The sequence below is a fragment of the Eretmochelys imbricata genome, chromosome 6 (genome assembly GCF_965152235.1).
Source record: "Eretmochelys imbricata isolate rEreImb1 chromosome 6, rEreImb1.hap1, whole genome shotgun sequence".
NCBI lineage: Eukaryota > Metazoa > Chordata > Testudines > Cheloniidae > Eretmochelys > Eretmochelys imbricata.
Window position 1 is genome coordinate 116,394,787 of NC_135577.1, and position 15,636 is coordinate 116,410,422.

The window sequence follows — 15,636 nt, forward strand, 5'->3', positions numbered from 1 at the left end:
CAGCTTTAATTCCACTTCCTTCTTGAAAGATAACTTTTACATGGATCTCTGCTTACTCCTAGAGCAAAATGTGATAAAAAGAAAAAGACTGGTTCAACGGTTTGTGTATTGAAACCTGTGAGAAAATCATGTCAAAGCATTAAGGAAAAGAACTTCAGTTCACCATGATAAAAACAAAGGTTTAGAGGGGAGTGGAGTTACATTTAGAAAAAAGAGAATTCATCTATTTCGCCCCAGTAAACAAAGTCTAAAGAGAAGCAGTTTATGCAGCCAACAGTGGACTAGATTAAATTTCTGCCATTATGAATGGAAAAGCATACTTGAAGTTTCTATAATCCTAGGATTAATTTTGAACCCGATTATGAATATTGTAAACCATTTTTCCTATTTAAAGTGGAATTCACCCTGTACAAACACCTAGGCTCAGAAAATCCAAGATTCTTGATTGGGATTAATTTCTTGTCCCTTTCTCCCTTCCCTTTTCTGCCAGTTTTACTAGCACTAACTTTACGACCATGGCAATGCAAAAGCAAATCAGAGCTAGTTTAATCTAAATTTCTGGGTCACTATCAGTACAAAGGAAGTTACCATAAATAGATTGTTATAGTTTAACCTTCCCTCAGGAAATCACTAAAGCATACACATCAAGTCTTAGATCAGACAGGTCCTCTACGTCAGGTTTAAGATCAACAAAGGGAGTGCAACAGGCACATGATCTTCAGTAATTTTAATTAAAAACCCTTAAAAATAATGACCAGTTCTACAAACTTAGCTTAGCTGCTTTCAAAAGCAAAATGAAAAGGGCTGCATTTTCTTTAGACTATAGAGGGATTGGTAACAATGGAAACCTACAGTTTAGATTAAGGCTGAAGTAGGCTATTTTAAAGAACAGTATTAGCAAAACACGTAGGGACATCAAATTTCAAACTAAATAAAGGTAACCAAAAAGGAAATAATTGTGCAGCAGCTTACTACATATGCAGTTATTTTAAGCTATATTAGCATGAACTGTATCAATATATTTAGGTTTGTATAAAATATTTGTTCACATTACTAGTGAAGCATGGCATGAAGTAGGTAAATGAGGATTGACAGCCAATACATTTGTAGAAATGCTAAGTCTGAGTGCATTAAGGCAGTGTGAAACAGCTGACACAAGGTCAAGATATCCCACAAGAGTTTAAAATAAATAAAAGTATCTGGTATACACTGCAGCCTCAAATTGTATTCAGAAACAGCAGCAAAAAGCATTGAAAGGCAAGAATGAGTGACAATGTGGCTGCAATATGTTTCTTTAACTGGAGTTTTTATATTCTACTACAAATAGATTAGATTTAGAAGTGTGAAGACTATACAAAGTTAAGACCCAATCTGTCGAACCATTTTGTGGAAGAGGAGTATTCACCAAAACAAGAAACAGACATTAGTAACCATCATGCAGTTGAAGCGTCTGATCTGGCAAAGTACTGAGATGTGCTCAGAGTCTACTGACCTTAGTAGGGGTTAAGGATTCTTGGCATCTCTCTGGTGGTGCTTGCATCTTGTATGATTGGGCCCTTAGTTTTCAAAAACAGATTCTTGGGGCTTGTCTACATTACCCGCAGGATCGACAGGCAGCAATCGATCCAGTGGGGGTCGATTTATTGCATCTAATCTAGATGCGATAAATCGACCGCTGAGTGCTCTCCTGTCGACTCCCATACTCCACTGGAGTGAGAGGCGCAGGTGGAGTCGACGGGGGAGTGCCAGCTGTCAATTCACCACAGTGAAGACACCGTGGTGACTAGATCCAAGTACGTCAACTTCAGCTACATTATTCACGTAGCTGAAGTTGAGTAACTTAGACCTTGATCCCCCTTCCCCCAGTGTAGACCAGATCTAGGTTAAACACATGAAATTATAAAGCTGCCAATGCATGATCCTGTTCACTTTGCTGTTTCATGGAAGTCTTTGCCATTTACTGCATGTAATTTACTTTATTTTCATTTTTCAACTTGTTCTACTTTAAGCTTTTGAGAGGAAAAATGGATCTAGTTTAACACTCAGAAATAATACCACAAGTGTTTGCAAAGTAGACTCACTGGAGACATTTGGATCTTATTCCTCTCTTATTCACCTACCAAGACAATCAGGCTATCCCTGTTTAAAATAGGCCAATGACTTAGAGGCTATAGAACAGCACATTGTACACTGGAATTCGTTAAATCACCACTCTCTCTCTCCTAGCCACATAGATCTGTGGAAATCAGGATTTAGCTGCACACTTCTTTCCTATGAGAGAAGTAGCTGAGCTGAAGTTTCACTAGACAAAACTCGTAACATACGTTACTGTTGAACAAAACTAACATTAGCGACCAGACAGAAAAGGTGTGTGAGGTAATTATATATATTTATTGGACCAACTTCTGTTGGCAAGAGACACAAGCCTTCAAAGTTACTCAGAGCTCTTCTTCAGGTCTGGGTGACCAGAGCAGCGAAATTGACTTACAAAGAGGGACATCTTAATTTTGAAAGCTCCTCCCTTGCAGAAGCCAGGGGAGCATTTCATATGTCAGACTGTCACATGAGTCAGACTCCATGCATAGGGTCCAGGGATAGCACCCTGACAGGAATCTCAACAACTGAAAGCAGCTGGGCTTGGAATTGCATATGGACTTCCCTTGGGGAGTCCAATTAATCTTTTGCATCTACTTTCAGCTAGTAGGCTTCATGGTCTGGCTAAATATTTCCAGCCCTGGTGGTAACAAATCTATATTATCAATGTTCAAAACAAAGGTGAGGAAAAACTTATTTACACTCAGAGCTAAAGCCCACCTTAAAGGCTAATTATCTCTAAAAGAAATTAACTGCAAGTGGGCTGAATCTAGTGATCTTGAGTCCCATCACTTTGTTTTTACTGGTCTCTCTTTAAGAGTAACATGAATTGAATGGCTCACACACACACACACACACCCACCCACCCACCCACCCCCCATCAAAAAAATCCTTTTTGGGGGGCACAGATTTATGCCAATTTGCAGACCACACTTCTATAGACTGATAAAACTCCTCAATACAATATGCAGGATTCTTTCATTATATCTGCATTAACAGATACTTCACCACTACAGTTGCACTTCAAAAAAACCAAAAACAAACAGGAGTACTTGTGGCACCTTAGAGGCTAACAAATTTATTAGAGCATAAGCTTTTGTGGGCTACAGCTCACTTCATGGGATGCATAGAATGGAACATATAGTAAGAAGATTTTATAAACACACACACACACACACGGTGGAAGTTGCCATACAAATTGTAAGAGGCTAATTAATTAAGATGAGCTTCAGTATCCCTCTACCATGTATCCTGGCAGGCTGCGGAACATTAGGCTCCTACCACTCTTTTGGTTAAAGCAGTTCAAGGAAGCGGAAGGAACCCATTACACTTCCAAAGGCTGAGCTGAAACACTTCAGCCTAAAATAAAAATCCTACATCCTGCAAGGCAGAAGCAAACATCACAACCGTGTCCTGTTACTCACATGTGTATTTTTTTCCCTACAGAACCTTCCTGACAATAATAAAACTCCTCCTGCACTTAGACTTCAATTAGAAATTTTAGCCAAAACATTTATGACAGGAAAACAAAGCAGATCCAGTGATGCTAATGACAGAAGCAAAATGCATCATTCAGTGGGTGGAAAAAAATCCACTAAATCTTCTGATGACATACACAGGATGGTGTTGCACAAGCCAGAACAATAGCCATGTCTAGTTATTTACTTAAAATAGGTATAGTCTGCTTAAATTTAAGAGTTAAATTGTTATATATTAGGAGACAATGCTGTCTAGTTACTAGAAGAGGACACTGAATTGGGGATCCAAGTTTTAAGACCTGTTCTTGTACAAGCTCAATGAGGAGTGCTTAGCGATGTCTGCTCAGGTCTGTTAGAGGCTTTTTCCCTCCAGATCTGAGAAAAGCTTAAATTGGGCCTCCCTCGTCTTCTCAAGAAAGAATGCCAAACTGAACACCTATCAGGAATATGCCCTCTACACCAAAACAGAAAAGGCACCTTGAGTCCCAAGTATTCAGCAGGGTAACCACATTAAAAGAAGCCTGGAGACTTCGCTTCAGTCATAGGTTCTAAACCCCTGTGTGAGAAAAGGCCCCAATGCTTTTTTGTTTTGTTTTGTTTTTGTTTTTGTTTTTTGGGGGGGGGCGGGGGTTACTGTTGTATTTGAACAGTCTTTAAACAACTAATCCTAAAACTACACTAACTACAACTGTACTATTTACAGTAGTACTAATTATACAGACACATATACACACACGAAGAGAGGACTTAAATTGCATAGTGTGCAAAAAGCAATGGACACTGCCAAGGGTTCCCTCTTGTAAGCACAAGCAGTAAGAAAGAAATGAGGAAAGATTGGGCCCAACTGCTCTTTATCTCTCGGAGAGGGGGAGCAAGCGTACCTGGGGGCACTGATACCACCCCAATGAACAATGCTGGCCAAAATCTCATTTCCAGTCCATTTGACTTCGTCTAAACATCCTCTATAGGACACGTTTCTCTTTATATTTTAGAAATGAATTTTTTTTGAAGAACAGATGCATGATATACACCTACCATAGTTCTATGCTGATTAAGTTTTAATTTAATAACATATTGAATACTGAGATTTGGGCCTTTTAAATTGTTTTTGAAGCAAGATTATTTTTAAGCTTTTACAGAGAAACTAAAGGAAAGTATACAGACTTTATACACAGCACTACCATCCTGGCAAGGTGGGAACAATGTAGCTCGGATACTAGACATACCTGGAACTTCTCCAAACACATGCCAAAGTGGATCATGAGGAAATGAGAGATTAAATTATTAAGTCAATGACAACTTGTTGAGAATGGTACCAAAAGATTCAGATAACCTATCTAAGAACTAGCCTTTAGGTTCCCCCATATCTATTGGCCATCCGGGATCACTGTGGTGTGCAGGGCCCAGTTACTCTGAATAAGGTTACCTCAACAAATAACTGTTGGACCAAAGTTAACCCATTGTTGTATAGAAAAAACAATATAATCTAGTATTTAAGATCTGCTGTTGTCCAAACTGTAAAAAAAATCCACACACCAAACACACACACACAAAAACAAATCACCCTCACCACCTGAACTTTTAAACAATAGTCTGTGATGTGAATCAGCTCAAGGTACTGTGATCAACAAGAGCACTTAGCCTGCAACTTAAGAAAAACCCAGTTTTTAAGGCAGATTGGTGGTCCCAAATCTAGCTATTTTATCAGACCGTTTTTAACAGTTGATTCCGATCTACACAAGAAGCAATTGGTTTGATATCAATGTCATTTTGCCTGTCATCTGAGCAAGCTTTTCATGGTTGTTTCTTCTGAATGGACTCTGCAGTAAAATCACCACCACATGAGGAAAGCCATTTCTGAAGCACAGCCTATTCCTTACCAAGTAGAATTCCTACTTATAATGCTATGCCCTGTAAAATACTTTAAAATTACTCAACTCCATGTGAAAGAGGACTTGTGGCACCTTAGAGACTAACAAATTTATCTGAGCATAAGCTTTCGTGAGCTACAGCTCACTTCATTGGCTCCTACTCTGAAACCTGTCAACTCCATGTCAACTTATTCTAGAATGAGGTACCAGCATAACCACCACTTTCTCAAGAGAAGAAAATAAAACAGAATGAAAAAAATCCTATTCCTCGCCCCCCAACCACAGGACACATCAGACCATTAGTTCTCAAGATAACTTTTTACAGGGGCTTGCTATAGGGGTTCCCAAAACAAGTTAAAATGAAGACCTTTATTTTTGTTTTCCTTCCTACAGTGCTAACCAGACAAAAAGATTAATTGATAAATAGCTCAAGCAACACTAACAAAAGGACTTAAAAATCAGAGGCAAGAAAGCTTTCCAGCAGATAAGGATGACAGTCCTGCTCCTGCCAAAGGCATAACTGAGAATTTAGTTATTTACCAGTGGAATGGCTGCATCAGACTGCTACGGTTCTAAGGTCTGCCTCTGCAGAAGCACTTAGTCCAAGGAATCACTCTGAATTACTTGATATCAAGAGTAAGAAAGCAAAAAGCTACTTCAATAAAAAGCTATAATTAGGATCCTCACACTAAATCAGAGATTAAAAACAGATTTTGAAATTTTTTTCTGTATACAAAAACAATTGTGAAGTTTCAGAATAGGGCAAATCAGTTTATGAGCCAGACAACTGGCACCAGCAGACTTCCACTCCTCTCACACCCATTCGCCTTCCTCCCATTTTTCATTTTCCTTTAGGAGTTAGAAAGCAGTCATTGTTTTTACCTGTTAAATGAGGGTGGCAATAGTCCAAAAATCCAAAGAAGGAATTTAGATTATAATTCAATAGCTCCAAATGCAATTATCCCAAGTATATCTAAACAGTCTTCCTTGCAAGGCTGTAAACAAAAGGTCATGCCTGCAAGTCTTGTTTATACTTCACTCCACGTTTTTATAGAAAATTTCTACCATCTAGTCAAAGTGTTATTTTCTAAAGTACACCAATCTCTACCATGGCATGCAAGAACGAGGTACATTAAGTACCAACTGTGAGGCTGGCTTGTCCAATCAGTAACAAATCATTTACGGAAATATATTTTAAGACTTGTTGCATTAATGGGAGCTTTAGTGTCATTGTATTAACTTCTATAGATCAGTCCAATATCTCTTTGAAGGACATGAAGATCAAGGCCTTTTTTTTTTTTTTTTTTTTAAACAGGGTATAAAACTGTAGTATCGACCTACTAGTAAATCTTTGATACCTTAGTTAATTCTAACAGTCTCTCCACTTGCTAACCAATTTCCATGGATTCGTGACATCATTTGTCGGTATGAGGCAAGTCTCCAAAAAGGGCCATATTTTTGGAGTTTAATGAACCCTCCCTACACCTCTCCACCCCCCATATACATAAAGTAAGCTTTCCAATGGTATGTTCAAAAGAAGAGCTGTCAAGTGGTGCTGGAAGACTGTAGGCAAGGTGAAACAATGGTATCCAAAAGGAGAAAGTGTCATTTTTTGCAGTTCTAGAAATACTCCAACATGACTATGACTACAGTTTTTGCTGTTTCAGTTAATTTCAAACACCTTAAGGTGGTGCTTATTGGCCAAAACTATGACATTACAAGATTTTTTTTTTTTTTTTTTTGGTTTTGCACAGGCAAGTTTTTCCCCCCCAGAAGAGATGAAGCTGTTTAACATGCAGGAAAAATGGCAAATATCTACATTTTGCAATATACTAACATGAAATGTTTTCACACGGCATATTCTTAATTGTTAAAGTATTTTACAAGGGAAAACATTTCCTATATTTCCAATTGACATTTGCTGACCAGATCAAGCTCACACTGAAGATTGTGCACCAGTAGCAGTAGATTTCATGCCCACAGTTTGTATTGCACAGTGGAAGATAAATGTATTTGAATTCCTAATGTAATGCTTCTCCATTTGTAAGCTTTTGTACATACAATGCAACATCTAGTCTGCCTGGAAGAAGGTTTTAGTTTGCAGCTAGCTCTGCATGCAGTACTAGCCTTTGAAATATTCTAGAAACTAGCTTTTTAATTCAGATATGCTTAAATACAGGTCAGCTACAGTGTTAGAGATGAAAATACACAGCTTTATATTATGAATATGCAAAACCTATGAACGAAATGGCAAAACAAGTAGCAGCAAACATACATCTACAAAAAAAGTCCTTGACTCTGCATTGAAGAGGGATGAAAAGAATGTTCTCTCTCTTCCCAGCCATGTCATCCACAATATGACAAACCCATTTGACACTGAGTCACAGCCAAAAGGTACTTATCAACATATTTAATGGACTGCATGTGACAGACATACAAGAGACTCTACTAAAATAACAGATGTTGGTGAAGAACAAATGGAGAGATCTGAGAGATGAACATTTGATTTAATGGGACAGGTAGCTTCTTCGGACAGTTAAGAAACCTGGCATCACTACATTTGCTGACATGGCCAAAACCACCAAACAGAAGTCAGGCGAGAGGGACAATCACAGCAGCTATCAGTCCAAAAATGATCTTCCCTTCCACAGAACGCTGTCCTTAGCAAGGACCTGTCATCCCTATTTGGTATTGGTGGGGAAAAAAACAAAACAAAGAGCCCACTGCTTCAGAGATCTTGCCAAACTGGGAGAGGGTGATGGATAAGCTGCAATTTCTGCAGCAAGGAAGTTGGTAGATTACTAGAGCTGGAAAGGAGATCCACAGAAAGCTGGATTGTTTGCACCTCAATCTAGCCATCAACAAGTCACTGGCTAAACATTCACCATGTGAAGACAGTTTTGAAGAGCATATCAAAAAAGCATCTTGGAAAAGACTGGGATATCTTCATATATAGATAAACCATTGCAACATAGATGGAAAAGTGTGGGTGATGAACTACTTCATGTATTCTTCAAGGGCCCAACAGCATCCGAGTTTCTACAAGATCTTATTTGTGCCTGTACCAGTAGGGATCACTGCACAATCAACTGTGTCTGTAGTCAGAAAAATATTCCCTGCACAGAAATATGTACGTGCCAAGGCAATGAAGACTTGGTAATCCATGCATGCTCGGCAGAGATCATAACGATGAACAAAATCACAATAATGATGGTGACTAGAAATGTCACCAGCATTATTATATTTCCAGGATACCTGTTCAAGTTAATTAGATTTTGTTTTACTCTTTAGTTTGTTGTGATGCTTTGAGGTCACAAAGAAATCCAATTTTGTGTCTTGAAATAATAGACCGTCATTAAGCTAACAAACCAATTAAAGTGACCACTGAAATACCTGCATGTCTTGATGGTGTCATTGTTTACCTTCATTTCTATGAAAATGGCACCACTTGATAGCTCCACATCATACCGCATCTTATAGTAGACATAAGCAGCTTTCAAATGAGGTGCATGTGGGTAGAAGGTACATTAAGACAACCAAATTGGTAGTGTTTGCCACTTTCTGTTGAGACCTTAGGTGTATTTTCACATCTGTCAAGAATCTGGCAGGTGGAATACAATCCATCTGGAGTATTTTTACACCTAGACTTTCCTCTGCTATCTTCTCTTCCAGCAAAAGAGAGGCTGCTGTTTAAACTTCCTGAATATATTGGAGTGAATCCAACTAGACGGAACAGAATAATGGGAAAAGCCTCTAGTCAGAGCCCTTAAAAGAAACTGGGACTCTACTTTTCTGAAATTTAACTCAACTGGGATACCTTAGAAGGGTCCTATGGATATCAAATAAAGAAACAGCTCTTCATGTCCTTTAAAACTAAAGGGAATCCTGTTACAATATCCCCTTGGTTTCTAAAGCTACCCCTTTAAAAAGTCCCCTTCAAATGCATCTGGTCTCTTGGGAGCCTCAACCTAATCTTTAGGGTCCTACGTGTTTTCCCTTTTGAACCTTTCAAAGGTATTTTCTTGCACTCTCTTCTGCTAGAACGCATTCCTATTTACCCTCATCTTGCTGAAACAAATAAAAGCTCTTACACTACCTCTCCTACATGGTTATCTCTCTAGCTTCCCCCCCGCCCTTGTAAAAAAGGTACTACCTTGCTTTGCCTAAGGCTATGTCCACGCTAGCACTTTTTTTCGGTAAAGCTTTTGCCGGTGAGGATGTGAAAAAAAAAAAAATACACCCCTGACTGACATAAGTTTCACTGACAAAAGCGCCAGTGTGAACAATGCTCTGCCAACCCAGCTACTGCTGCTTGTTGGGGGAGGTAGTTATGCCAACTGGAGAGCTCTCTCCCATCGGCATAGAGCGGTTACATGTGAGACCTAGCCTAAGTTTGTGTTGTCTTTTCATCTCAGTCAGTATTTCCTTAGATGCCTTCTCACATCCCACTACGCTGGGCCAAAGAGATCGTGTGGTACTACCTGGACATCAATAAAGCTTCAAAGATGCCCCGCCTGCCTGAACCATAATTCAGGAAAGTAGATGCTCAGTTTTTTCCCCCCCTCAAGCGTTTTCCCATTGGGGAACATTCCCAATTTAAGCGGATGGTCATTTGCCCAAGTCAGAGTCACGGTCTGAACTGGTGGCAGTGAAATCAAATGCCTTTTATAACATTGTAGGCAATGTTGTTGTAGCTGTGTTGATCCCAGGATATTAGGGATACAAGGTAGGTGAGGTAATATCTTTTATTGGACCAACTTCTGATGGCGACAGACAGACACTTTCGAATTTATACAGAGCTCTTCTTCAGGTCTGGGAAAAGAACTCCAAGCATCACAGCTAAATACAAAGTGGAACAGATTCTTTAGCATAGGTAGTTAAAATATATTTCAAGGGACCCTTCAAGGTAAGCAGCCTGTTAACACCTCTCCAGTCATAGCGGAGAAAAGGAAAAGAAAATTTTTTTTGAAAAGGAAGGGTGAGTTTAGTAGGCTATGTAACTACCCCCCCCCAGCTTTTTTCTTGTATTCCACAAAACAGGAACTAACCTCAGTCAGCCAAGACTTTCATGTTGAGAGCTGCAAGATATTTTCTTTGCAAATAAAGAATGAGTCTAATTAACAGAGAACTCAGTGTTTTGATAAGTTGGCAAGTAGTACACAATTACAGGAGAATAGACTGATGCTTACGCTTTGGCCACAAACATTTTTGAATATTTGTGCAAGCGGCAAGTTTTGAAGAGTTGGGACAAGTATATTTACAAAGCCAGCTGCAATAAGGTAGCACTGGTTCTCTCTTGACTGACACTGTTAGCTGATGTTAGAACTCCTGCATCGAAGTGATGACCAATTCATGTTCACTGTGGCAGACACTACATGCTCACCTCCCCTTTATTTTCAGAGTGGAGTTAAGTGGTTCAACCCAGAGGGAACCAGAGTCTGGGACATATCTAGTATCAGCAAGGAAACCCGAAGAACAGGCCTGGCTTGAGGTAGAATTCATATGCAGTGTTTTATTTAGTGTTATCTCAGTTGAAAAATATCACCTCAAGAAAAGGGTTGAGTATGGCACTGATCCAGAATTTACCTTCTGTGCTGCAGTTGGGAAAGGACCATCTACCCATATAACCCATTCTTTAAAAATAAATAAATAAAAACAAAATTGAAATGAAAGACTGTCTGTTTTTTCGAAAGCCCTTGATGAGACCTATGGGAGACCTAGAAATATTCAAAGTTAGTGTAGGTTAATAAAATTTTCTGCTATCGCAGGTGATCTTTAAATAAAGTGCTGGTTCTTGTTTGAAGCGCCTCATCTAATCCCAATTGTGTTTTTTGCAAATCCCTTCAGTCACAAACACAGAACTTGTTACTTTCAGAGGTTGTCTGCTTCTGTGAAACTCAAAGTCTGAAATAAATGTAACTTAATATGGCATGGTCTGAATAGAATCCATACCTATACCCAGCCAGACAATTTTTATTTTATGTACATGGCCTGATTGCTAAAAATCACTGCTAAAAGCAAAGTACTGGAAAGCCAGTGTTCTTCCTTCACACTAAAATAGCTAAGTACATATACTTACTTGCATTCCCCAGGTACACTGCAACCCCCATGGAGTAAATTACATCCTTGTTTACATACAGCTGTGAACAGAAAAAAGGTTTAGACTTCAGTTAGTATGGGCAGTAAGACTTCAGTTAATACAGAAACACTGGCTCCTAGCCCAGTAATTAGAATAATTTCATAATGGAGTAGCTTATTTGTTGCTCATTCCTAAAACAGTTTTCCTTTCAATTAATTCTTACACAGACAACAACCAATCACAACTATTTAAAAAACAAACAAACAAAAAAACAAAAACAAAAAAACCCCATCTAGCTCTTCAAGCTAGCTATTTCATTAAATCAGCTCACTTTTTATAAAACCAACTGAGGCAGCCTCTTGTCTAGCATGGATCTACAAACATGGATTACATTTTTAATGCTATACCAATTAATCTGATTTGTTACATGGGTTCAGACACTTAAGTTATTCAACCTTTTAAAATAAGATAAATATAGAACTGAAGACCAGTATACCTTCAAAAGTTATACAATATTGGCTACAATAGTTCTAAACTGGTGTTCGATTATCACTTGAAGTTTGTCATAAAAAAAACAAAACAATTTTAGTGCTAATTACCAACTGAAAGATAGGAGGAAAATTGCTGTGGGACTAAATTGAACATTCCAGGTATATTTAAGAAGGACTGCACTTGAACATTAACAGACATCAAAAAGCTTTCAGCTTTGTATACATTAAACTTTAAAACAGCTTTATGCTCATTTTCAAGAGTTACAAGGACATTTTTCCAGGCCTGGAAAAAACTTACACAGTATTACTGAATCTGGTACTGTAAAATGTTATTAAAACCTATCTTCATTTTAGAAACCTGTTAAAAAGCTATAATGCATCTTTTTTTCTTAAAAAGGTAGCTCCTTGAACAAAGTTAACCAGTACCTTCAGTTTAAGTTTAAAGGGCATTTAATTCACTGGTTTGAAGACCTCCTGGTTTGATAGGCAGTCAGACAAGTCCTCGCTACAGCAACTGGATCCCTTTATCATATTCTGCCAAGAGTCTCACTTCACGCTTACTAGAGCAAGTCAGGCTTTTTTTGTTTTTGCTTTTAAAAAAAAGCAAAAGAAGCACCCAGCAACAAAATAGTGTTTGCATTCATAGTGATAGTGAATAGGCATTGGGCCAAGAAGAGAGAGAATGATCAAGTTCATTTAGAGTTGAGCCATAATTTATTTTTTTGGAATTGCCAGCAAACCGAAAAATCCATTATTTGCCCAGCTTTAGCAACAAAGTAAATCTATTTGTATTGTGCTATTGCACATGACAGTATAGTTGGTGCAGCATGCTAAAAAAGATTTCACCTCAATATGACCTTTAGTTTCAATAATAATTATGTAAAATAGTAAACAAAATATTACCTTGTTTACATTCTTCTCCCATCCAACCTTCCATGCAGGCTTTGTTTCCATATTGGTCACACGTGTAGTGACCAACAAAGTCATTACGAGGTCCGCAAAATTTATTGCACCGCGTGCTATAGTAATTCTCATCACATTTCACTCTTATCTGCACTTCAAAATGAGCTACATGCCCCTTAAATGGTAGGGTCTTCCACCGATCCTCAGGGTTGATCATACCAGCGTACGACATTCTCTCTATTAACAGCTCTTCATCTTTTATAAAGAGAAAACAAAAACCCTAATATATTGCAAGCCTGGTACAGAAAAAAGTAATTTTGCATTTTTGTGTATTAATTGGTTAAAAAGACCTTCAGTACAAAACAAACAAACAAAAAACCTAAAACTTAAGCTGCTAAAGGGCTACTAACCCCAAATTTATTTTTCTCTGCCTTGCAAAGTTATTTATAGGACTTTAAGAAATGGAACATAATCAATAGGAAATGGCTTTAAGAAATGGAACATAATCAATAGGAAATGCATCCAAATACACCATACCCACACAATGTCAATCAACAAGTTTCTTTATATGAGGCTCTGATCTTTTTTATTCTTAAATTGCAAAATCTGCATAAATCCAGTAAATAAACTGTTGGAATAGGGGATCTCTGATGTGAGTAATTTAAAAAAAACAAAACAACCCCATCACAGTATGTTCAGCTAGGTTGCTCTAAATAGACACATATGCAAATGTATCCCTCAATAAATCCTATTTTATGTATGTAAAAAAGCTCATCCACTTCACGGAACCTCCCGCCAAAATTTGAAATCCATGACTTTAAAAATGCCAAAGTGAGATGGCATGTGTTATTTGGAAGTAAGACATCTAGAATTAGAGAGAGTAAACTCATGGTAATATAGGGAATATTCGTGATAACTATCACTTGTTCATTTTTTTCCAGTACAATTAAATGAATAGCATTTCACCATTGTTTAACTTTCATATTATTCTCTAGGAAACACCAATCTAAAAAGAAATAAATCATGGCAGGTGGTAATCACAGTAAATTAAAGTAGTCTCACCTGACAAGAGGGTCATAGAACACAAATTTAAAGAACTGCTACCATTAAACATATTTCACAGAAGACTTAATGATTGCCAGCATTAAAAAGTTTTCATGAGCAATACAAAAAAATTAAGGATTTGTTCACCAGAAGAGAGCTTTAGCTAGCATTCAGTGTTTAGAAACAATAAGTATTACTTCCCCTACTCCAGATGTTATGTACATGAAATCCTAAAATGAAAGGTTAATCACATGGTATGACTTGTCTAGATTAACTTCAGTATGTAATCTAAGATTGCACATACTTTTTACTCCTGTGAAGAGGTTACAACAACCCCTGAAGTAGTCATGTATGTACCGACTTCATGCATTATAACAAAATGTGCTCAATAAAGACACTTTAGCATTTGTTTTCTTTGAACACAAAAAAAGTGTTTCAAATAAATAAAAATAAAGCATAAAAGGAAAGCTTAGATGCGTAGACAGTTTCCACCGGGAAAGATCAAGTCCCATATCTCCAGGTCTATGGTTCACATCTAGTCCAGCCCAGGCTTGTAGTGAATGACACTGTTACCACTGCATGGTTTCAGCACCCTATGCAAAGTAAGTTTGTGTTGTCTATCCAATTACTAATAGACAATCATATAATTAGTGTAACAGTCTTGCTGGCAGTTTTAGAAGATGAACATGAGACCTGTGACCCTGCTTGCTCCTATCATGGCTAGGCACACTATGACAGTATGGGGCCTCTTGTATGTCAGTTGCCATAGTTATATCTCTTCGGTAAAGGACTTCAGTGGGACTAGAGGTCAAGTGAACATTTTTCAAATAAAAGTAATTTAAACATGAAAAGAAAAAAGACTATAGAAGTAGAAGTCCTGCCCCCTCCCAAAAACAATTTACTAGCATTTCCTCTTAAGTTCTGTCATTAGTGTATGCTTTCTATATCTTCCCTTCAAAAATTAAAGAATTATGTAAGTTTAGTTGATATATATATATCCATCCACCAATTTTTTTTTTTAAACTTCAGGAACAGAACCAAGGATGTAGATGGATGTAGAATCCACTCTAATCTGACTAAAGGCTCAAAAGGAGGGTCTTGATGAGATGAAGGAGTTGCCTTTTAAAGTTTATTTTATGTCCTTGTCTAACGATTCTCCAGGCAGCCTACGAAACTTCACTTCTGTGAATTGGGCAAAAGGGACTTTCCCTAGTTTTTAGCTAAGGTTACTTGGCAGGGTATTTAAGAAACCTATCTTGCTGCAAGTCTTATCGATTAAAGGAAGTGTGTGCTACAGAGACAGACAAGAGACACCTTACTCAGTAGCAATTTGACTTTTTTCCATAATCAGAAATAAGTTTTCCCACATGCCTATTTCTTTGGAAATAAAGGTGGCAGAGAGGCTTGCATAACAGCTGATGCTCTTAGAGTTTCTTCTGAGTTAACAGACCTCGCAGTCCACCTGGTCTTTGGGAAAGGAATCCCTGCAAAAAAATGGCTTAGACAGAGATGCCATAGCTGTATCTGCAATTGGTAGCTGTGCCATAGATTCTACCTACTCAAGAAACAAAACAAAAAACAGAAGAATGATTTCCCAGTTTACCACCAGAACTGCCTTTGACACGGGTTGGGTTTTACATTAACAAAAAGGTAGTTACTGGCTGGTGCATAGGCAC

The 15,636-nt window shown here is 38.0% G+C and overlaps 1 protein-coding gene across 1 annotated transcript in view; it reads right to left on the minus strand.

The window, feature by feature from the left end:
* JAG2 (jagged canonical Notch ligand 2) overlaps positions 1-15,636 on the minus strand; it is a 94,170-nt gene that overhangs the window by 32,144 nt on the left and 46,390 nt on the right. The window contains exons 4-5 of the mRNA XM_077820565.1: positions 12,917-13,171; positions 11,523-11,583 (exon numbers count right to left, since the gene is read on the minus strand). Of these exons, the coding sequence (XP_077676691.1) occupies positions 11,523-11,583; positions 12,917-13,171 (316 nt within the window). The remainder of the gene's footprint in view (positions 1-11,522; positions 11,584-12,916; positions 13,172-15,636) is intronic.